The sequence below is a fragment of the Malus domestica genome, chromosome 07, assembly GCF_042453785.1.
Source record: "Malus domestica chromosome 07, GDT2T_hap1".
Lineage (NCBI taxonomy): Eukaryota > Viridiplantae > Streptophyta > Magnoliopsida > Rosales > Rosaceae > Malus > Malus domestica.
The window spans coordinates 214958-238312 of NC_091667.1; the positions used below are offsets into that span (position 1 = coordinate 214958).

At 37.9% G+C, this 23355-nt stretch overlaps 2 protein-coding genes and 1 long non-coding RNA gene across 3 annotated transcripts; 2 read left to right on the forward strand and 1 right to left on the reverse strand.

The window, feature by feature from the left end:
* Positions 1-11215: 11215 nt before the first annotated feature.
* LOC139197901 (uncharacterized) lies at positions 11216-12607 on the forward strand. Its single transcript, XR_011583281.1, has 3 exons — positions 11216-11518; positions 11667-11770; positions 12522-12607. It is a non-coding gene; the product is annotated as an uncharacterized lncRNA (long non-coding RNA).
* A 1634-nt stretch (positions 12608-14241) lies between these two features.
* On the reverse strand, positions 14242-15196 carry LOC103441259 (hypothetical protein At1g04090). Its single transcript, XM_029104988.2, is given in 2 exon segments — positions 14242-14549; positions 14552-15196. Coding segments are annotated over 2 exon segments (804 nt in total). The 5' UTR covers positions 15168-15196; the 3' UTR covers positions 14242-14361.
* A 4213-nt stretch (positions 15197-19409) lies between these two features.
* Positions 19410-21779, forward strand: LOC103441091 (non-specific lipid transfer protein GPI-anchored 14-like). The gene is made up of 3 exons (XM_008379788.3): positions 19410-20098; positions 20236-20337; positions 21485-21779. Exons 1-3 carry the CDS (start codon positions 19759-19761, stop codon positions 21637-21639), a joined length of 597 nt encoding a protein of 198 aa, XP_008378010.1. The 5' UTR covers positions 19410-19758; the 3' UTR covers positions 21640-21779.
* Positions 21780-23355: the final 1576 nt, after the last annotated feature.

Genomic DNA, 23355 nt, shown 5'->3' on the forward strand with positions numbered 1-23355 from the left:
GTTTAAAATGCTCTGACAAATTTAAAACACGTCAAGCTTGCAGCTCCCACTACATTGCTATGACCAAGAAGGGTAAAGGAATATCACTACTACTTGTTGTTAGGGAGACTCCTATATATGTCGACCTCCATCCTCCACAGCCAGGCAGACCTACAAATAAAAAAAATGCTCAGCTTTTCTTCACATCCGAGAGGGCACTCTTAGCAGAGTTTCTCGAAATATTCAGCTTCTTGTCCTCCCAATAATACCTCTACAAACAAGCCACACCAGAGCAAGAGTATCTCATATCATCAGGGTTAAAAGTAAGAGTATCCCATATCATGCTTTTTCCCTGTCTTTTCCTTTGGCCTTGTTCTTACTTGCAAGACAAGGAGAAAGAGAGTAATCAGTCAGCACTTAGAATCAAGCTTCCAGTCAGGAACTGACTGCCTAGAACCTCTTGCCTGATTACTTACCTGGCATTTCTCTCTAGTACTCATCTTCAACATCTTATATTTCCATAGAAGATACCACATCTGCATAAGGAATAGATATGGCAAGTGAGAAGGATACAAAGAAGCATATGGAGACAAGTGTAACAGAAGACGTGCCGATACATCCACTACCTTGTCAACAACAAAAGTATCCCATATCATTAGGGTCAAACGTACTCTAGATTTGATGGACTTGTTTTGACTTTCAAATTCTTGAGTCGGCCTTATACTCTGGAGGAAACCAGAAAATCATCCAGCTCAGTTCAAGAATAAGCCTGTGGAAAGTTACTTCTTCAAAAGCAAAAGTATCTTATATCATCTCTTCTCCATTTGCTTCTCATTATCCTTGTTACTGTTTACGACATAAGGAGAAGGAGAATAATCAACCGAAAGCCGAAGTCGAACCTCCGATCCAGGTTGCTTGTTTGGAAGTCTGATTGCTTACCTTGTCTATTACATCCTTCGGTAAATCTCCTAGCTCGGCAACTTGAGGGACTCCTACTATAGGGTTTGTATCGCACTTGACCAAGCCCGAAACTACAAGTAAGCTTCAAGTGAAATTCATACATTACCTTGTGCATCTTCATTGGTTAAAGATACCACCCATGGATGGAGGAAAAGTACTTTCAGAGAAGATGCCACATCTACATATGAGACAGATAAGGCAAGTGAAAATGATGCCACACTTCGGTACTTAGAAGTTTCATGATTACTCAATGGCTTGGATCTTGCAAGTCCCCAACCGAGGAGCTTCCCTTACTCGGGAACTTAGGGAAGCACTGTTTCTACCATATTTGACCAATCCCTAAACTACTGAGCACCGGTCAACGTTATACTGTCAAGGACCCAAAAGAGTTTCCCTCAAACCAGGAGGCCAATCATAGCATGACACGTGTCGATATCAGAAGCCAATCATAGTGCGACACGTGTCAACATCAGAAGCCAATCACAACACGACACATGTCAATGTCAAAATGAAAATAGAAACTCTCTTCTATAAATAGAGATCATTCTCTCACAATATTTCCTAATGTCATTTGTACTAAATCATTCAATAGTACTCACTAAAAGAGAGCTTGAACCTATGATTTATGTAAACCCTTCACAATTAATGAGAACTCTTCTACTCCGTGGACGTAGCCAATCTGGGTGAACCACGTACATCTTGTGTTTGCTTCCTTGTCTCTATCCATTTACATACTTACCCACACTAGTGACCGGAGCAATCTAGCGAAGGTCACAAACTTAACACTTTTTGTTGTACCAAAGTCCTCACTGATTTTGTGCAACAACAGACGACAAACCTGATAAGCCCGCAATAACCAAAGGGAGTGTGACGCCCTCAAAAGGATCAAACACACCCCCATTCAAATTTGAAACAAGCAAAGCCGACACACAACTACACAAGGATGATGTGAAGCTGCTCAAGATAAATGCGGTTTTACCTCTTACACAGCTAGGTGATGCTAAAATTTCAAAACCATCATAAAGTTTCATAAAACCTCTGCCAAATGGGGCAGAACTGAGCTCTCTTTCAACCAAGATGATTGAAGAAGGTTTAGATTCAAAGGCCTACAAACTCATGTTAAAGGCTGGGTAAGATTTCGCCTCTTCTTCAAATCTTGGAAAGAATAATGCAAACACCGTCAACGACAAAGAACGTGACCTCACTAAGACTTAAAAGAAGTTGAATGAGCATGGTTACGGAGTTGACAACAATAAAGCTAGACTTGGCTTCACACCAAATACACCTATGAAGATTTCAAGCAAAACGAAAAACGTTAACGCTCAACACATCAGTGTGAGCGTTGAACAAAATCAAGAGGAGCCTAAACCCACCCCTGGAACGTCAATCTTTGATAGGCTGAATCGTTCAAAACCCAGAATTTTGACACTTGATCGTATTGGTGATCAAGACCAAACTTCTGTCTTCAACCGGCTTAACACGCCAACACCCCAAAACTCTGTTTTCGAAAGGTTGTCAAAACCTAAGAAACAAAGCAACATGGCTAGCTCTCATTTGTGATGGTCGGCTTTGGAAAGACTTGAAGAAACCAAGAAGCCTTCTAGAAAGAGGAAGACAATGCCAGATGAAGAAAAGCTCGATGGTCTAGCAGAAAAAGATGATGTTCGAAGCTTGATTCCTTCAAGGATGAAGCGCCAAGCAACCTTGGAAGTTGACATAAAAGGACCACTAAAGGTAATGAGGTGCACCATCATCCACACTGGCAAATCTTCACACCAACAAACCCAAGAGGAAGGCACTGAAGATGAGGTCCAAGATGTCTTCCACATCAAGATCCAAAAAGACAAAAAAAATGAAATCCCCAATAAAGACGTCACTGCTGCACCACCACAACTCAATGATAAGGGTAAGCCATGGTGGATGATCTCAATGAGCTCAACTTAGGCACAAGTGAGGAGCCAAAGCCTATCTACGTAAATGCGCTACTAAGTGCGAACGAGATCAATGAGTACTACCAATTGCTAATAGAGTGCAAAGACGTCTTTGCTTGAACCTACCCAGAAATGCTCAGCCTTGACCCTACCATTGTCATGCACTTTCTTGCAGACAAACTCGAAACACGACCAATAAAGAAAATTAAAAAACGCTATTGATTCGAGCTAATCCCACAAATTGAGGCTGAGATTGATAAGTTAATCGAAGCAGGCTTCATTCGAGAGGTGTAATACCTTAAATGGTTCTCCAACATCATTATTGCCCTTAAGAAATCTGGACAAATACATGTTTGCGTAGACTTCCGAAACCTCAACAATGTTTTCCCGAATGATGACTTTCCCTTGCCAATCATCGAAATCATGGTGGATGCGACTACTGGCCACGAGGCATTATCATTCATGGATGGCTCATCTGGGTAGAATCAAATCCGAATGGCTCCCGAAGATGAGAAACTAATAACCTTCCGCACTCCAAAAGGTATCTACTACTACAAGGCAATACCCTTTGGCTTAAAGAACGCTAGAGCTACCTATCAAAATGTCATGCATAAGATCTTCAATGACATGCTACATAAAAACGTAGAGTGTTATATAGACGACATGGTTGTCAAGACCAAGAAGTGATCCGATCACTTGAAGGATTTACGAATGGTGTTCGATAAACTATGACACTACAACCTCAAAATGAACCCATTGAAGTATGCATTTGGCGTCACTTTTGGAAAGTTCCTCAGTTTCATTGTCAAGCACCCTGGCATTGAAGTGGACCAATCAAAGATCAAGGTCATTCAAAGCATGCCCGAGCCAAGGAACTTGCACAAGCTGAAAAATCTACAAGGGTGACTAGCCTTCATCAGACGTTTCATCTCCAACCTCGTTGGATGTTGTCAACCCTTCAGTCGACTCATGAAGAATGACACTCTGTTCATATAGGATGACGCATGTTACAATGCCTTTAAGAGCATAAAAAGGTACATGCAAGCCCACATGTCTTAGGAACTCTCGTGCTTGGAAAACCGTTTTTCCTATATATTGCCGCACAAAAGAGTTCCATTGGAGCACTCTTGGCATAAGAAAATGAAGACCAAAAGGAAAGAGCACTCTACTACCTAAGTAGAATTCTCACTGGTGCCAAACTTAACTACTCACCGATCGAGAAGATGTGCCTTGCCCTAGTCTTTACCGTCCAAAAGCTAAGACACTACATGCATGCTTACACCATCCACTTGGTTGCTAAAGCCGACCCAGTCAAGTACGTTATGTCCAAACCCATTTTGACAGGACGACTAGCTAAATGGGCGTTGCTTCTCAATCAATACAAAATCATCTAGGTCCTAGCTAAAGCCGTCAAGGGACAAGCACTGGAAGATTTCCTTGCTGATCATCCAATCCCAGCCAATTGGAAAATCTCATACGACTTTCCTGATAAGGAGGTGTTCTAAATCGATATATTCCCTACATGGACAATGTTCTTCGACATATCCAAATGAACGAACGGAGCGGGGGTAGAAGTAGCATTCATACCCTATTCTTTCCAACTAAGTGAGTTGTGCTCCAACAATGTCGCTGAGTACGAAGCGCTGATCATTGGACTCCAAATGGCGATCAACATGGAAATCATAACACTAGAAGTGTATGGTGACTCCAAACTCATAATTAATCAACTCTAAACTAAATATGAAGTAAGGAAAGATGATTTCATCCTATACCTTCGACTAGCAACTCAACTACTACAAAAGTTTGAGGCCGTGACGCTAGAACTTGTGCCAAGAAAAGAAAATCAAATGGTGGATGCTCTCGCTAACCTAGCCTCAAGTATTGCACTAAAAGAAGATGAAGCTACGGACGTGCCAATTTGCCAAATATGGGTGATCCCACTCGTTACTAAAATGCTACTAGATGACACAAACATCGTCTCAGTACTTCCAGTCGACACCGAAGGATGGAGACAGCCGCTGATCGACTACTTAGAGCATAAAAAGCTTTCAGACGATCCTAGACACACTCTGAAATATGTCGACGAGCACCTCACTTCCTCTAGTACAAGGGAACACTCTACTGACGCTCTTTTGAATGAGTACTTCTAAGATACCTAGGTGAGAAAGTAGCCAATCAAGCCATGGAAGAAAGACATTCAGATGCATGCGAAGCACATCAGTCTGGACCAAAACTACATTTCCAGCTTAAAAGAATGGGTTACTACTGGCCAAGCATGGTGAAGGATTATATGGAATACACCAAAAGGTACCGAGCCTTCCAATTCCATGCCAACTTCATACATCAACCGCATGAACCATTACAACCTACAGTTGCTTAATGGCCATTTGATGCATGAAGATTGGACGTCGTAGGAAAAATCACACCAAAGTCATCTACAAGATAAGCCTACATCTTAGCCGTAACGGATTACTTTTCGAAGTAGGTTGAAGCTGTACCCCTAAGGTAAGTCAAGAAGGAAACTGTCGTCTGTTTCATCAAATAACATATCATACATCAATATGGTGTGCCTCGCTACGTCATCACTGACAACGAAAAACAGTTCTCCAACCGACTTGTGGACGAGCTCTGCAAAAAATACAAGTTCAAGCAGCATAAGTATTTCATGTATCATTCTCCGACCAACGGTCTTGTGGAAGCATTCAACAAAACGATGTGCAACCTACTAAAAAAGGTGATCGGCTCAACAAAGAGAGATTGGCACAAAAGAATAAGTGAAGAGCTTTGGGCATACAGGACGACGCATTGTATGCCTACTCAAGTTACGCCATATTCGCTCGTGTATGGCGTAGAGGCTATTTTGCCACTAAAAAGCCAAATTCCCTCACTAAGGATGGCTATACAAAAAGGCTTAATTGATGAAGAGAATGAAAAGTTGAGTCTTCAAGAGTTGGAAGCACTGGACGAGAGAAGGCTCGAAGCTTAGTAGCACTTGGAGTGTTATCAAGCACGACTCTCCAATGCCTTCAACAAGAAAGTTTGCCCTCGTTTTTTTCAAGTGGGAGATCTTGTCCTTGCATTGTGTAGGCCTATCATCACAACACATAAGACAGGAAGCAAATTCACCTCAAAGTGGAATGGACCTTACGTAGTACAAGAAGTCTACACAAACGGTGCTTACAAGATCGTGGAAAAAGATCGTTTGAGGATTGGCCCTATAAACGTCAAGTTCTTGAAGCGGTACTATACCTGAAGAAAATACATGCTCCTGGCCTGCAAGAGCATAAACTACATACGACACCACAAAAAAAAAAAAAAAAGCTAAACAAACAGAAGGGAGCCTTCATAGAGGTTACTCATGTAAAGCCTCAATACTTGGCAAAACCCCAGAAGGAGGAGGCACCGAAGGTTGATCATGTGACGCCTCAGTACTTGGCGGAATTCCAGAAATAAGAGGCATCAGAGGTTGATTATTTGGAACCTCAACACTCGGTAAAACTCCAGAGGACGAAAGCAATAAGTGCCTCTGGAATAAAGCCACAAACATCCAATGGTCACTCTGAATCTGACCTTCAGATTCCTACAACTGGTCAAACTTTCTTTTCATGCTCGTTGAGTAATTAGTTGCGAGCATGTGCAACTCTCTATTCTCATGCTTGCTTAAGGCTCACCACCTCAGCCGTCAACGATTCAACTTGGCGAGTTCAAGTAATTAGGCTTTAGCCTATATTCGATACAAAGCCCATACACTGAACATTGAAAGCTAGAGAGTCTTGAACAATCAACTCATCGGACCGCTTGGAAAACATCTTGTTATCCTCGGGGTGAAAAGATTCCTAGCTACCACCATAGTAGTTATATCATTCTTCATCACAGAATCCCCAACTATAAGAGCACTGTTAGGGGATAAAAAGGATGAGTGTCATATGTTGTCTTGAGAAGAGATGTCTGCATCTTCCACAACATTCAAGTCAAAACAACAGTCAGATGGGCAAACCATTTTCAGAAATGATGAAGGAAAATGAGGTCAAATAAATCTCAGAAGTGCAACAAAGGGGAACTTTCTACAGGCAGCGACTTCCTGAGCGTGCTTTTGAACACAATTGATGCAACTATAAAAATAATAGGCAACAAGGCTATTTGTTCAGAAATCGAAGAGGCAATAGAGCCACTTATTTAAAAATTGAAGAGGCACCGCTATCCGACTTTCAAAAGCCGGATTTTCTTAATAAAGTTTGTCGGTACTTCTCAGACACAATCTCATCTTTTCTGATATCACGGGCAACTTTATCAAAAATCTCTGACAAAGTTGAAAACACATGAATTTTATTGTTTCAATTACTCCACTATTGCTGACAAGAGTAAAAGAATATCACCAATCTCCGGCAAAGTTGAAAACGCATGAATTTTACTGTTCCAACTACATCACTGTGGCTGACAAGTGTAAAGGAACAATGCCGCTACTTATTATTCGAAAATCCCTATGTACGTCAACTTCTGTCCTTCATGGCAAGGCAGACGTGCGAGAATGCTTAACTCTTCCTCCTCTCCAAGAATGCATCTTCAACAAATCATCTTGAAATGCTCCATTTTCTTCCTCTCTGAGAATACCTCTTCAACCAAGTCACTCAAAATGCTCAACTCATTTCCTCAACAAGAAAATAGTTTTGATCAAGAAGTGTTGCATCAGTATCAAAGCCTTTTACTGTTTTCTTCAAGAGCAAAAATATTTCATATCATCAGGGTCAAAAGCAAAAGTATCTCATATCATACTTTTTCCTTGTCTTTTCCTTTGCCCTTGCTCTTACTAGTAAGACAAGGAGAAAGAAAGCAATCAGTAGGAACCTGAAATCAAGCTTCCGATCTAGAACTGATTGCCCGGAACCTTTGCTTGGTTTCGTACCTTGCATTGCTCTCGAGTACTCATCTTCAACTGTTAGGTCTTGAATTTCCTCAGCAAATACCTCAGAACAGTTGATATGTTGGCTCTTTACACTAAAGTTGCCAAGCATGGATGAGTCGCTGAGAAGTAATGTTTTGAAAGATCATTCAAAAGCAAAGGTTGCGCACCACTTCTGCTATGCAAAAGCCTGAAGCAAAAGGATCAATGATGAGCTCACAAAAGTTCAAGTATTGCATTGACACGCATCAGCCTAAAGGATTTAAAATCAGGGGGAGGAGTAAAAGGAAGCAAGTCAAAACTCCGGACATCTAGAACTCTCTCAAACATCCAAACAATCGGGTTCTTCATCAAGCTCATGGAGAATCAACAAGCACAACAAATACACGTGCTGATCCATCCCCAACAAAGTTGAAGATCACCCACCACGTGAAAACCGCTCGTGATTCCATTTCATTCAAGATCAAACCTCGACAACCCTTGAAGAAATCACAAGTCCAAATCAAGATCAAAAGTCCACCACCCTTAAATTAAATTTAGCTCCACATAAATGAAGTAAATTCAGACCTTTGGAGGAAACCAGAAAACCCTTCAACTCAGTTCAAGACCAAGCATGTGGAAAGTCAACAAGCGCAATAAAACACATGTTGATTCATCCACTACCAAAGCTGAAGACCACTTGCCACGTGAAGCTTCTCGTGGTCCAATTTCATTCAAGATCAAGCATCGACGGTCCTTGAAGAAACTTCCAGCCCAATTCAAGATCAAGCCTCGACGGCCCTTGAATCAACATCTACATTGAGAAACTTCAAAGCATAGTCACCAAATACATTCATTATGCGAGGGATTTCAAAACACATCTTCTACACGTGACAAGCACATGTATACGACGCGCCTTGAAGTGGGGCATTTGTAGACATCAAAATTTCAGTGAAATAAATGTTCACCAACGCATTAAAGTTTCGGCATGCCAGGGCAAACATGGCATACGCCAGGTGTCATACAAATTGTACACATGGCGTGTGACTCAACGAAATCGGACGAATCACCTCATATTGAAAAGGGGTGCATGAAGGGTATCAGACAAAATACCCTTGGAGGATTAAACAAGTTTTTCTCTCATTTTGGGCAATGAAAAGGCAAATACACTTCGATCCATTATGGATCAAAACGAGTTTTTTTCTTTTCTCATTTTGGGCAATGATAAGGCAAGCACACTTCAATCCATTACGGATCAAAACAAGTTTTTCGCATTTGGGCAATGACAAGGCAATCACACTTCAAGTTTAAAATTGTATTAAGTGGGAAAATTAGGCCATACGTTAGGCCACAAATGGGTGGGAAGAAAAAAATTGTGGTGGTGATTCATTCTCAAAGCCTATAAATAGGCTTCTCCATCAAGGTATCAAACATCCCAAAATCACACATTCAAAGCAAAACAACAAGAAATAAGCAAAGCATTTTTGGCTTCTCTAGTTTCCTCCATTGCCAAGAGCCAAAAAACCTTGCAGCCCTCGTTTATTCAAAATCAAGTCATCGTGACCCTTGAATCAACAACCCCTACATCACAAGAACCACCAATCACCCCTACACGTGCCGGTTCCTTCATTGCCAAGAGCCAAAACCTTGCGGCCCTCGTTCGTCTAATATCAAGTCATTGGGACCCTTGGATCCACAACACTACACATTGACACGCCTCAGACTCGGAGATCGAATCATAGGATCAAGTTGTAAAGAGATTGTAATCCTACAAATTCATTTGTATAACATATTCTTTGTACACATGTTCTTGTCTCATTTGTCGCAAGATCTTCGTGTTTACAGCACGGTTATATAGTTTTTATATGTAAAGAAATAAAAATGTTTTCACATTAAAAGCGTCTCCCTTCTCTTACAACTGCACCAGGTTATAATTAAGATTTTTCTCCCTTCCTACTGCAATTAGTAGTAGACTAATTGGTGAAAGGCAACAAACGAATTCATTCGATCATGTAGAAAGAATCCCCTTGATTTATACATAAACATATATTATACATATACTAAAATCCAAACTCGGCTGCACTGTTTTTCATTGTTCGTGAACAGTAAAAGGACGGAAATGCCCCTGATTTTTTTGTTTGCTTAGCTGTTTTGCTGCTGCTTCCCACAGCTAAAAGACGCATTTGCCCTTCTAACCCATGCGTCTGTCATCCGTGTGCTTTTTGGTTCCATCATCTTTTTGGTTCTATCCTCTTATACACGTGTTGCTCACCGTTTCCCTTTTAAGGCTGCACGCGTCGATCATCGTTGAAGGCTCTGCTTCGATTTCTTCTCGACCTTTTCTTCCGTGTTTCTTTCTCTCTCCCATAGCATTTTGCTTCGTTTCGAACCTGGCTTTCTTCCTCTCTTGCACTGCCCCTTTTGTTGCTGTCTAATGTTTCCGTCTTTGTCTCGGCTCGATCATCCACCGCCGTTTTTATTGCTGGAATGGTCTTCTGCTCCTGCGAATTTCTTTGGTTCGAAAGCCTTAGGTGGCTACAAGTTTTTGCCGTTTCGATTACATCGAAATTCATTCTTTTCCTCGCGTGTTCTAGCGTTTTCGGGTGAGTTTTAGGTCTTTTTCAGTGTGCCTAATTTAATTACTTTTTTGTGGTTTTCGATTTGCAGGTGGAGGTTGTGTTTGGATTTTTTTCCTGTGATTTCGGGGTTATCTCTGTGTGCTTTGATCTTGCGTGTGGTTGTCTAATTTGATTCGATTTTTTCTTTCAGGAAACACTGGTCATAAAATTTTAGAGCTTTTGTGTGCAGCGTTGGTAGCCCTTTGTGCTGAGTGTATACAATTTTTGTTTTTCCTTTTTGAGTCTTTTGTTTAAGAATTTTTTTTTTTATTTTTTTGGGTGGCCTTTGGTCTGCTTTTGGGTGGCCTTTGGTCTGCAGATTCAACTTCTGTTTAAATTTTGGTTTTTTTTTCTTTTTCTATTTTTTTTCAAATTTTGGTTGTTTTGTTTATGTGTTCAGATGCCTGATTTTCTGACAGGGCGATTCCGGCCGATGACCAGAGAACTAGACCTCGCTACTATCGGTAAACGATGCCTCTTACTCCCATGACAAATATTTAGGTATTGCATATTGGATTTCAATTCAGTTTTTAGAAAACAGACAGGTAGTTCTTTGATTCTGCAGGTGAAGATAATACACATGGTAACAGAGTACTCTTGCACCTCTGAATAACGGGTCAACAACCCAACTCCAAACTAGCAAGCAACATACCATCCATAACCCTCATAAAGTCGCATGGGCCACCACCAGGAAGGCCCCTCCAAACCCTCAACATCAGCATCTTGGTAAATCTCACTCATGCTCTACTTCACAAGTTCATTGTTATTTTTCGTAATATATTCTGATTTCTAGAACTGTAAATTTGGATGTGGAAATGAATTTTCTGTGCAAATTTGGATATTTGGATGTTGGTTAAAATTAGCGGAATGGCTCCGATTTTGTTAGTCAATTAATTTAATTTTTTGTTTATCTCAAGCTTCTAAATGATTTCCTGCATCATTGCTTAGTTTTACTTACTGAAATTTGAGGGGTGAATTTTTTTACCTTATGAGCTCATTTGTGATTATCAAGTGCATAATTTTCTTTTGATTATATTTCCTTTGAAGTGAATGCCAAACTGCGGTGTGATGTTCAAACTTTGTGGCCTTTTGAAATAGTTGGGAGCATAATTCATTCTACTACAAATTGTTCCCCTTTCCATTTCCATGAGGTAAAAGCTCAAATCTCTGTATTTTTGTGTTGGAGAAGTTGGTGGAACAAATTGTGCATTACTTTACATATGACCAATGTCTATGATTTTACCTATTTTGATAATGCTTGAATTATGCTTCTTGGTTTTTAATTGGGTTTTTGTGTAGTGAGTTGGATAGATAGTTCATAGCATAGGTTTGGTTGCATATCTATTGGAAAAAGAAAAACACGGAGAGGCACAACACACTGAGGATAAACTTTTTGTCTTCAGGTTAGCACTACTGCTTTTTCCTACCAGTCATAGGTGTGCTAATAGTGTTGAGAACAATGCCTAATTTCGTTTAACTTTTCTCATTTTGATAATTACCTTTTCCACTGCCTTCTTGAACTTGGAATTAGTTTGATAGCATTTTTGTTTTAAGCGTTTATAAAAGTATTTCATTCCAATGAACAAGTCATTGATCTATTAACTCTTATTTTGTTGAAGATTTAGTGCTAAAAGCTAGGAGTTACAAGTATTACATTCCATTCACCAAGTCATTGATATATTAGCTCTTATTCGCTAGAGGATTGAGATTTTAACTCTTCTCATCTTTGTTGCAGCCAATAACAAGAATAAACATTCTCCATTGCTTCGCCTGCTTCTATCAACAAATTGAAACCTAAACATTAAAATTTCATCACTACGATTTCACCCATTTATCATAAAATTGGTAGACATAACTTCATACCATCTCAGAGCAGAAATAAAGGTTTTAATTTTCTTTTACTCTGTTATTGCTCACTCTCTGTTTACTTTTCCTCAATTTAAGTCTCCAAACAAGCTACCGTTTGTAAGTCCTATCAATCTTCAATTTTTATTTTTCTTGCTTTGATTTCAGTTTTTTACTACTAATTTTAATCATTTGTGTCCACTACTGATATCTTGGTATGTTAGTTTGAAAACGTGTCCCTTTGAATTGTAAAATCTGGCAAATTATTTGAAGCAATTCTGATTTCAGCTTTTTGGTCTTTACAAATAGGAAGATGAGGAGACAAAAAGAAGTACAAATGGATGGATTTAGCTTCCACTTTTGAGGTTCCAGGCACCCAAAAACTGCCGATTGGTGAGCTCAAAAAAATAAAAAATAAAATTCTCAATTTGATATAAAGTTTGGATTTTCAAGTCGGGATTGGATTTAATTGTACATTTAATTTGATGGGTTCAATTTATATGCAAGGACTTTGCTTTTATTAATGCATAAAATACTAATTAAATTTTAATTAAGATGCTAACTTTGTAGGTACCCTGGAATTAACAATGTAGCTGGAGTTCTCTACTGGCTTAAGCATAGTAGAGAACTCAAGTACAAGTCTCTCTATCTGTTTCTCAATCCTGGAACCTCTGGCCTCCGCAAGAAGGTTTGTCTCTCTCTCTCTCTCTCACTTTTATTTTTTTAATTCGTAATCGAATTTCCTTTGCATAAATGCTAGATCTGTTGCAATGGGGCCGCAAATCCTACCCTCTGTTTGTTACTTTGTTCCAATTCTTGCAATCAATTTTTCATCGTTTATTTGGTCAATTCTTGCATTGTTTTATTTGGTGAATTCTCGATTAACGACTGGTTCTTCTTGCTTGGTCTAATTGGGTAACTTAAGAATTTCATCTGTTGATTAAATTTCATGTGAGAATTTTTTTGTCCTGATGGATCCATTTTTTTACCATTATTCTTTTTTTTTTAATTATGTAGCCGAATGAGTTTGATATTCCTTTGGAGTCTCTGCAAGTTTAAAGTAATCTATGTTGTTGTTTTGATTGTGCGTTTTGGGACTTACGCTATTTTAATAAGAATGTTTTCAATTTAGTGTAATCTCAATCTCAATGGGTTTTTATGATACACCTTATCGGTGAATTTATTTACATTTTTCAATGTTGGTCTCGACGATTGTGATCACTGCACTGTGTGGATTTTGTTTGAATTCCCAAATTTTGTCGAACATTTGACAAATGCTTCTTGAATAAATTTCGAGTAAAGAACATCTAAATATGACAATTTTAGGGTTTCAAATTCATTGGAAAATATGAAATAATATTGCATAGTTTTTTATTAATGTGAAAAATTGGTACTTTTGTAGTGATATATGCTTTTGGAGAAAGTTGTAAAGTTTGATACTTTCCAGCTTTAATCTATTTTTTTCGTTGTCTTAAGGTATAGATCCCCGCATTTAATTCACTTTTTTTTTCAGGAGCAGTTTGAAGGATTAAAATGTTGTCATTTGGAATAGATGATCTTGGTTTAGCAAATTGATAGTGAGATGGAACACCCCTAACTGCGTTGTAAGTTCGACTCACTCATCCTATAAGAGTTGCTTCATAATTGTAATATTCAAAACCAGATGACTTTTTTCAGTTATGGTTCGATTATTATTTTCCTTTAGTTGTTATTCTTCATTTTTGATGTGGTTGCTGTTTATGATTTCCATTCCATGTGATCCATACTCTCAGTTTTCTTTTCAGAATTCCTCTCTTTGCCTTTTCCCAATGTTAATATTTTTCTCCATGATAGAAATTTTAGGGTCTATGTTAATATTTTATTTTATTTTTTAAATTTAGATCCTACAAGTTCAAGGCATTGATGATGGAATTAAATTCAATGCTGCTCATTGTTCCTTATTGTAGATAAGGTTATACAGGAGCAAGACGTAGCACCGCAGCATCGTGCGGGCAGTCTTGCTAGTAATTAACTAAAGTCTCATTTTTTCATCGCCAGCCCAGTTGTTCTTCATCTTGGGACCAGTAGGCCCTTCTTCCGCTAACACTTCATTCGGTATACTCTTTACGAATTTCTCAAATGCAGATTTGAGCTTTCCAGGCAAAAGTTTCTACACCTTTTTTAGTTCGTCGGTAATGTCATAACTAAGTTTTGGACCCCATTCCTGACTGTAGTTGAGCCATGGCGGCTCGGATATAGCGGAGCCCAAATAGTCAGCTGCAATGATTATAGGCTGGCTTCGTCCCGTGTCCAATACCATCTTACTCTTGGCAGCATCGTTCCTAATTCCTATTCTCTAGTGCCTTGCAATACACGTCCTGGCTTGGCATAAAAAGCATGGCCGTGCAAAGATGCATAGGTCACGGCTTTGTTCCCACCACCATTCTAAAACTCAAGCTCGGAAGCTTCCACCCATATGCCCCCGCTGTGCTGCGAGAAGTAGACCTTCCAGAGTTCCCCAATAAAATTGCTGACTCGTAGGGTCACGTGCTCCCAGTTGCCAACATGTTCACCAATTTTCCCTAGGGAGATATTCAGAAACTCATTGGCCCTGGCGGGGCCATTGAAAGGGTAGAACACCCATATAGTGATGTCAGTAAATGTTGAGCCCATCATGGGCTTTATATGTGCATAAACCTGAGAGCTGGGTAGATTTCTTTTTTTCACTCTTTCATTGGCGCTTTTGTCGACGGTTAGGTCCAACCAATAGGAGCCGTCATTTGAGCCAACTAGGGGAAGGTTGGAGCCAGTTGCTTCGATCGCAATGGGTTTTAAATCATCGTCTTTCTTGTACAGAAGGGGCCCATTGGTGAAAAACCAACCCACCGAAGAAGGGAGGTATACTTCATCAGGATGGAAGTATATAAATGGAGAGTAAGCTTCAAGTAATGCCTCAATTTGAGTTAGGTTAGGCATACTTGGGGATTAGATATGGCGGCGTTTTTCAAACAAGCCACAGTTCACAACCCACCATTTTGTTGAGCAGCTATAAAAGTGCCAGTGGAGACAGAGACACCCATGGCTTAGGTCGCCCTATTGCTGGGTCTAAGGCTAAAGACATGGAATCCATTGGCATCGCTGGTGGTACCTGGTCCCCAGATCCACGAGTCGGCCTCGCACTCGTCAGTGAGGCTGGAACGAACGCACCTGATTTTATCGAGGGATGGCTTCTTCGGAGAGCTAGTGACAACAAGGCTTATGGTTTTATAACCATTTGAGGCTGTGGGTAACCAGACATAGCCATTGCCATCTTTCTTGATGTTCAAGAACTCGCTGCTCCAAACGAGAGTGAAATCAACTGGTTGCCGCAGCAAGGGCGAAGAAGGGTCATCGTCGTTGTCTTTTGTTGGTTTAGCAGCAAGGGCCTATCCGGAAAGGGGTTTGTTGTTGGGTTGGCTGTAGCAGCCGAGCATGTAGAATCCTTGGCCCAAGGTTGCCTATCCCCCCTCATGAGTAGCCCAAACTTTGTTGAAAGACGATATCTGACACACTAGTAATCCTCCCAGATCGATCATTCCACTTGTGAACCCATCACCTAATAAAAATGATCCATATATCATGTTCATGTACACCAGTAAATATAGATTAATTGGCATTACAACTGTAAAGTATATTAAATAATACTCAGAAATTACAACAACAACAAAGTCTTGGGGTATATATAATACGTAGGCATGTGTGTGTGTGTAGAGATATAATATTTATGGTTCAAGCTTTAACTGGTTATTAAGTTTATACTGCAAATGCATTTGAAGAGAGGACCGATTGCAAATCATCATTGCAACACATATCAGAACTGTTTAAATAGCTAGAGAGATGAACAAGTACGTACCAGGAGGCCAGCTAGGTAATGGAGAGGGAAGCTTGAACGTGGTTTCGATAGGCAAAGCTTGGGTTTCCTTGAAAACACTTGTTGCTGAAGGTGAGAGGGAAAGGTAATTTCCCATTGTTGATGTCTTAAAGGAAATTAAGATTAAATCTCTATGAACAAATTAATGATATAGATAATCTTCATGGGATGGAAGTTTGAAGCACAATAAGTTCAGCATGTTGTGAGTGTCAAATAACATGTGCTCACTGTTTCTTGATATACAGGTAACTTGGTCAATCCGAGTTAATAGTTGAGAAAATTATGGAGCCTTATTTGGTTAGGTTTAGGAGTCCTTATTTAGTGCAATTAATCATGAAAACCTTAATTAGTTGACAAAGAATTCGTTACCATCTAGGACTTTATTGAAATCCTAATTGATTTGGAATATCCCCTTAATTAGTTAATAGGCCGGATTAAAGGGATGAGCCTATATATATATATTAGGCAGTCCCTGCACTCACAGTATTATCATATTCTAGTGCAAAACCCTATTTATGTGCACAAGGACTCTCGGCTGCTAGAAGTTCCTCCTTGAAACCCTACCAGTCATGGCTTCTTCTTCCTCCACTTTGGAAGATAAGTTTATTTCCCCTTAATTGTTTGATTCGTTTATTGTAGTTATATTTGTTATATATGTGATCCTAATAACTTGTTGATTTTTAGATTACATCTTACATGCGGTATCAGATCAACTCAACTTGTCTAGGATTCAGAAGTTCCACGATCATATGGTTGGTTTGAATATATTGAAATTACTTATGCATATACTGTACTTTGTTCCTTGTCTGCAGATACAAATCTGTTAGGGAATTTGCAAAGCTTGGGGTTCGGATTATAGGTAATCTGTTTGAACTTTGAACAAATTTTGACAAACTGAAGGCATAATTAGTTTGTGTTTTAGTTAATTGTCTTTTACTTATCGATCCTAAGGCTTCCGCTTATTTTTAGAGTATTTTTATAATTACTTTTCTAACTTCATGACTCTCATGTAATTATTAAAATGGTTTTGTTTTGCTTTCATGGGAATACGTGAAGATGAGTTTTCTTAGCCATTTCGTGATATTAAGATGCAAATCTGATTGCTTTGTTTATAGCTATACTTATTTGATGAAAGCTATATATATATATATATATACTTTTTGCATTGAATTTTGATCTTCGCCTGGTTAATTTGATAATTTCTTCTTAATTTGTTGTGACCTTAATTAATATGTGTGTATATTATCAATTTTTGGAGTTTGGAGGCTTGTCACAATTTGCATCGAAATAGTTTGATTTAATTATTTTAATATGATTAATATCAAGATTGACTTGGATGGCATTGCTATAGCTGTTGGGCAGTGTTTAGGGTTCCTTGTTTCGGAATCCTATTTACTATAATAATTACTATGGCTTCTCATGGTGTTTCAATTTTTTATCTCACACACTGGTCACCGGCAAGCCGTTCTTTAGTGACTACTCACGCTGTCAATGGTCAAGTTTAAATTTTGGTCATTTTCGGAGTCTTTCGGTGAGAATCACTTGCCATTAGGAAACATGGGTATGATTTAATTGAATTATGCTTTTGAATGAATTACATGATATCGATTATTTTCAAACTCTTATATATAAATCCTTCTACCGATTAATATGGAATTTTGTTATGAGTTTGTGAGGTTTGTCTTCTTATTTTCCCTCTTTTTGTGTATACATGGATCATCTCAAATTTTCTTATCGTTATAAAATAATCCTATCGTTATGTGTTTCTGGGATTTTCATGCTTCCACTCACTCTTGTTCTATTATTTTTCATGAATCCATTACCCTTTTATTAAAGAGAAGAATTGAAGTGGTAGTGTTGAGATTTTCTGCCTATAGTAACTTATATTTTAACTACATCGGCTTATTGATTGCATGATTAAATATTGTAGTGTGGTCCATAATTTTTGGAATAATGAATTAAAAGTACTAGTGTGGCTTTTGCATTGAAATTTGATACGGTTACCAAATTTGGATATTTTGCTTATGTAGACTTTTGTCTATATGACTAAATTCTTTTCTTTTATGGTGAAAAAGGATGCCTTGTTTGTCGTAATCACCAAAAGAATGATTTTTTGTTACCTATTTGCATTTTGTGTAGCCAATATATAGTGAATGATCATTCTTTAGCCAAATTCTCATCAATGCATATGTATCTCATTTTATTGTGATCTGATTAGAAGATTTTGTAAATTTCATTCACTGCTCCAGAACAATAATTTGATAAATTTTCCTATCTCCAATTTTGATGAAATTATGTCATGTTATGTTATATAATGAATTCTATACATGAAAAAAATTTCATGTCTTTTGGAAAAGAAATGGATTTATGGTTAATTTTTAAGTGTGATACCATGTTGCTGGAATTCTGCAGACTTCTGCAGAATTGTCTGTTTGTAATATTATTTTTATATATTTATGTAATTGATAAATTCATGAAATTTTAGTATTTTATACATTGAGATATTTATTTCAAATCTGGAAATTTTGACGAGCATTGGTTTGCAAATGAATTATTGGTGTTTTTTTTTTTTAATGTTGGGACTGCCCTGCAGAATTTACGAAGCTTCTGCAGCACATTCCATGTCAATTTTATTTTTAGCCCACTTCTAAGATTGCAAAAATTATGTAACTTTTGGTGACAATAAATGTATATGTCTACTTCATTTCTGGAAATTCTCATGTATATTGGAGACAAATTGAATATTTGGTGAATTATTTAGTCCCCGGTATGTACTGCAGAATTTTGCCGTTTCTGCAGCACATCCCATTTCTAATTTTCTTTTAGTACACTTGTAATGTCTCAAAAATTATGAAATTTTGGGAATTAACAGCTTTGTATGTTTAATTTATGTCTGAAATTTTTCATGCATATCGGATGAACAATGAATATTTGGTGATTTTGTAATCTCTATTTTTAAGGGAAAATGAGAAATTACATTAAGTTTTGGGGGTGGGGTTTCACAGTGTGTTTATCATTCGCATTTTTCTTATCACCACAACCCCGTTAACTTTTTTCTTTCTCTTTTAAATAAGATGTGTTCTGCATTATGTCAATAATATTGTTGAATGATGTCATGATGGCATCAATTCTGAAAAATAGCCTTGAAAGAAAACTAAGAAATATATGGAAGCGGCCATCTGAAGGAGAAGTAACATGAATTAATGTTATCTTGTGGCCTTAGTGGGGTTGGTGAAGTGACGCACTTAACTGATCCCCCACTAATATTTGATGTCTACTTGATTTAGCATTCTAGTTTAAACTCACAACACTGCTGTTATTTACACATCATCACCTTCTATATATATATATGGTTTTGCCTTTTGCCGGCCGCACGATCTTTACCACTCAAACTCAATGATTTTGTCCATTAACTCTCTATTCTGGAAGCAACTATATATCCCTTCAAGTGCAGATTCAGACCGCAGAATATATGTATACATATGAACGGATGAACCCAAAGGCCACACCACCACCGTCCGCCACTAAATTCTAGCTACCACCTTAATTTGTCTTATAAATTAACAAAGCGCTTCTCTCTCTCTCTCTCTCTCTCTTCTAGCTTACATCTGAAATATTATTCTTTACTGATCTGATAATATAATTACAGTTCAGAAAATGCCATTATGGTTTGGCTACTTGGTCCTAGTCCTGTTAGTTATGATATCAAGTTATACAGCGAGCTTCGCAACGGCAGATTCAGCAAAAGACAGAGAGGAATGTACACAGCAGTTAGTAGGGATGGCCACGTGTCTGCCTTACGTTGGAGGTCAAGCCAAGGCTCCAACACCAGACTGTTGCAGTGGTCTCAAACAAGTACTCAACAACAATAAGAAGTGCCTTTGTGTTATCATTAAAGATCGCAATGATCCTGAACTTGGTCTGCAGATTAATGTAACGCTTGCTTTGGGCCTGCCTTCCGTTTGCAAGGCCCCTGCCAATGTCTCCAAGTGTCCCGGTACGTACGTACATTCGGATTTCTTGTTATATACATACATACATACATACATACATTCTGCAGTAGTATTCTAACTTTGACACACTAATTTTTCTGTTTGATTTGCTGGTTGGCATGGAATTGCTGGATGCGCGCAGAACTTCTGCATTTGGATCCTAAATCACCAGAAGCTCAGGTTTTCTATCAACTGGAAGGCAACTCTACTAAAACTGCCAGCAGTCTTGCTCCAAGTCCTAGCGGTAAGTGATAACTAATATATTACTAACATTATTAGCAATATAGAAGAATTGGAATTAATTACTTTGTTTTTGTTTTTCTCTAGCTGAATAAAATTAGGTTTAAAATTTTTTTTGGTCACTGTATTGTTCAAAGTTTAACAATTTTTGTCACTTCGGTCAATTTGAAGTAAAAAAAAAATAGTTATATTAAAATATTCATTAAATGAATGAAACTAATTAAAAGCACAAAAAGAGGAGGAATGAAAATATTGGGGGGCATCGGGGAAGATGGTCAGCCACCACGCGACCATCAACAACAACTAGAAAACCTAATCTGGCAAGTCTTGGTTCAATACGATTCCTTGAGATTTGAAACACAAATCAACAACCCCCCATCAAGCGTTACGACAGCCCTTGACTCACAGTTCCTCTGCTAGTTTGAGCGATGAATTTATTCAATATGTGCGGATCCAGTAAGTGGAGTGCGTATGGTTGGGGGAGGGGGTGATCTTGGCAATGAAGAGAGAGAGAGAGGTGGTGACGGTGTTGGGCTGGTCTTCCCCAATGCCCCCAATCTCAAGAAATTTTTAGTTATGACGGAAATATAAGTGGTACATAAGATATTTTAATAGGAGTGGTGAGAAATTTTATTTTTTAAGTTATTAACTTTTTTGCACACATATCCCACAATTTGTATAACGACATGTGATGTACCACCCCATATACCAGTCACATTGAAAAATATCTCCCTAATCTCGTCTTCGTTTTCAATCTTTATTCTTTTTAAATGAATTTTAAAGTTTTTAAATTGTTATTTTATTCATTCTAATCATTTAAATTGTTATTTTATTCATTTTAATTATTGAATAAATATTTTAATATTTTTCAATTAAGTGACCATAATTGTTAATTTTGAGCACCACACTAACCAAATTAACTTAATAAAAACACGTGATCAAAATAGATTTTAGAGTAGTGTCATATTTATTATCTATTTGTATTATTTTTAAAAATTTATGAATATAAGTGAATTTCATTTTTATTAAAGAAATGATATGAATAAATAGTAAGAATAATATTTTTGCAGAGTTTAAACACGACCAAATTTTTTTAAGCCTAAAAATTAGCTATAACAGTTTTGGGTTCTTTAATTTCCTATGTATTACAGTGGATGGGCCGACGAGTGCCAGAAGTGTGGGTCCAAGTTCTAGCAGTTGGGCTGCTCGACAGAATATCGTCGGTCTGTTGCGGTGGAACGAAATGGTTATGGTTAGAGACTCGTCTTGGTGCTTCGTCTTAATGGTTTTCTTCTTGTTCACCTAGATGCTTGAAACGGATTAAGCTCTTTTATAACAAACTCAGATCTTGAGAAAGGGCCTTGCCTAGAGTCTATGACTCGTGATTTTCATTATAATGTATTATCTTGAGGTTAAATGATAAATATATAATAACTATTGTCTCTATCTTTGGGCTAGACGCAATTTAGAAGAATTTTTTGTTCCTTTTAAATTCAGATGTGCAGACGTGCCATCACGTAAAGATTGACTAACATAGAAAAAATGAAAATAATTGTATTTTGCGTCTTGATTTTGATTTTAATCAATTAAAACAAGTTATAAAGAGCACCGATTTATGAGACCATAACCATGATCTGTTAATAAATGCAACCCATAACGGAAACTTGTGGTTCTGCTCCTAATTGCATGGAGGCCTTCAACATCTGTTGAGTTGTGTTTAAATTGAAACAATGTCAATGTTATTAATAGTAGGCTAGCCGTTTATTCGACTCTGAAATCTAGTGCCTCTTCAAAATGAACCAAATCGTCATTCGCCAAACATAACCAACACTGGATAGTTTAACTCTTTTTGGTAAAGTTACATGGAAACCCTTGTCTTTTTTTTTTTTTTTGGTAATTACATTTTTTTTTAGCTGTCCCTGTTTATTGTTCACTTATTATTCTCTTTATTATTCAATCAAGTCTTTTTTTTATTGACACCCCATCTATCTTTGCTCTCATTTCCCTAACCAGAAAAAGAGATCCCAAATATTTTACTCCTTTTTCGTTGTTCACCCAATAAAATCATCATAAACTAATAAGACCAAGAAAATTGCATTCCAAACAGAAAATTAAACCAACTAACAAGTCACAATCAAATCAGCAGCTACAAAAATTTAAGTTTGCCATTACAATTGTAATTTTCCTTATTTTGAAGAAAAGAGATGCTATCTTTCTCAATATCTGAAAGAAAAAGTACTTGGGCAAAAATAAAATAAGTGAACTTTTCTATTCATGATATTCATGGGACAATAATGGATACCACTGATCATAAAAACAAGGGTAAATTACACAAAACTACCTCAATTATGAGTCGAACCACAATCTCGTACCTTATGTTTGAAAAATTACAATATCATACCTCATCTTACGAATTTGTCAACATTTACGGTTGTTTTGGTAGACAGGGACATAATTGTTAGTGTGACAACTCGTCCCGAATTATTATATATTTTCTCCCCGAGAGTGTAAAATGACGATAATGCCCTCGTGGTTTAGTGACATGGATGTACATGTTCAGATTTAAATTGATTTTCTTGCTGACGTAATTAAATTGTACTTGACGTCACGAGCGCGTTGACGCGAATTAGGGTCGAATTGGTTCCTTAACGAAAATGTTAGGTTGATTGTAGACCAAGACTTGGTGGAAATATTAATTTGGGTTGGTTTCTTTTCTGTTTGGGCCACATAACATTTTCCCTTCCTTTTTCTCAAAAGAGCCCAATCAGGGCTTGTTGTTATTTCTTTTTGGCCAATCCATGACCACACACATACACATACGCGCACGTACACCCATACCCTCACCCTCTCTTTCTTTCTCGGTTCTTCTCTATCCGTACACCCAAAACCCTCACACACACACACACACCCACTTTCATCAAAACGCCTTAGATCGAACATAAACTTGTCACCATCGTATTCCTCGTGCCTTCACAAGTCTAACTGTACTATTAGTTCGAAGATTAGACATCGACAACTTGAG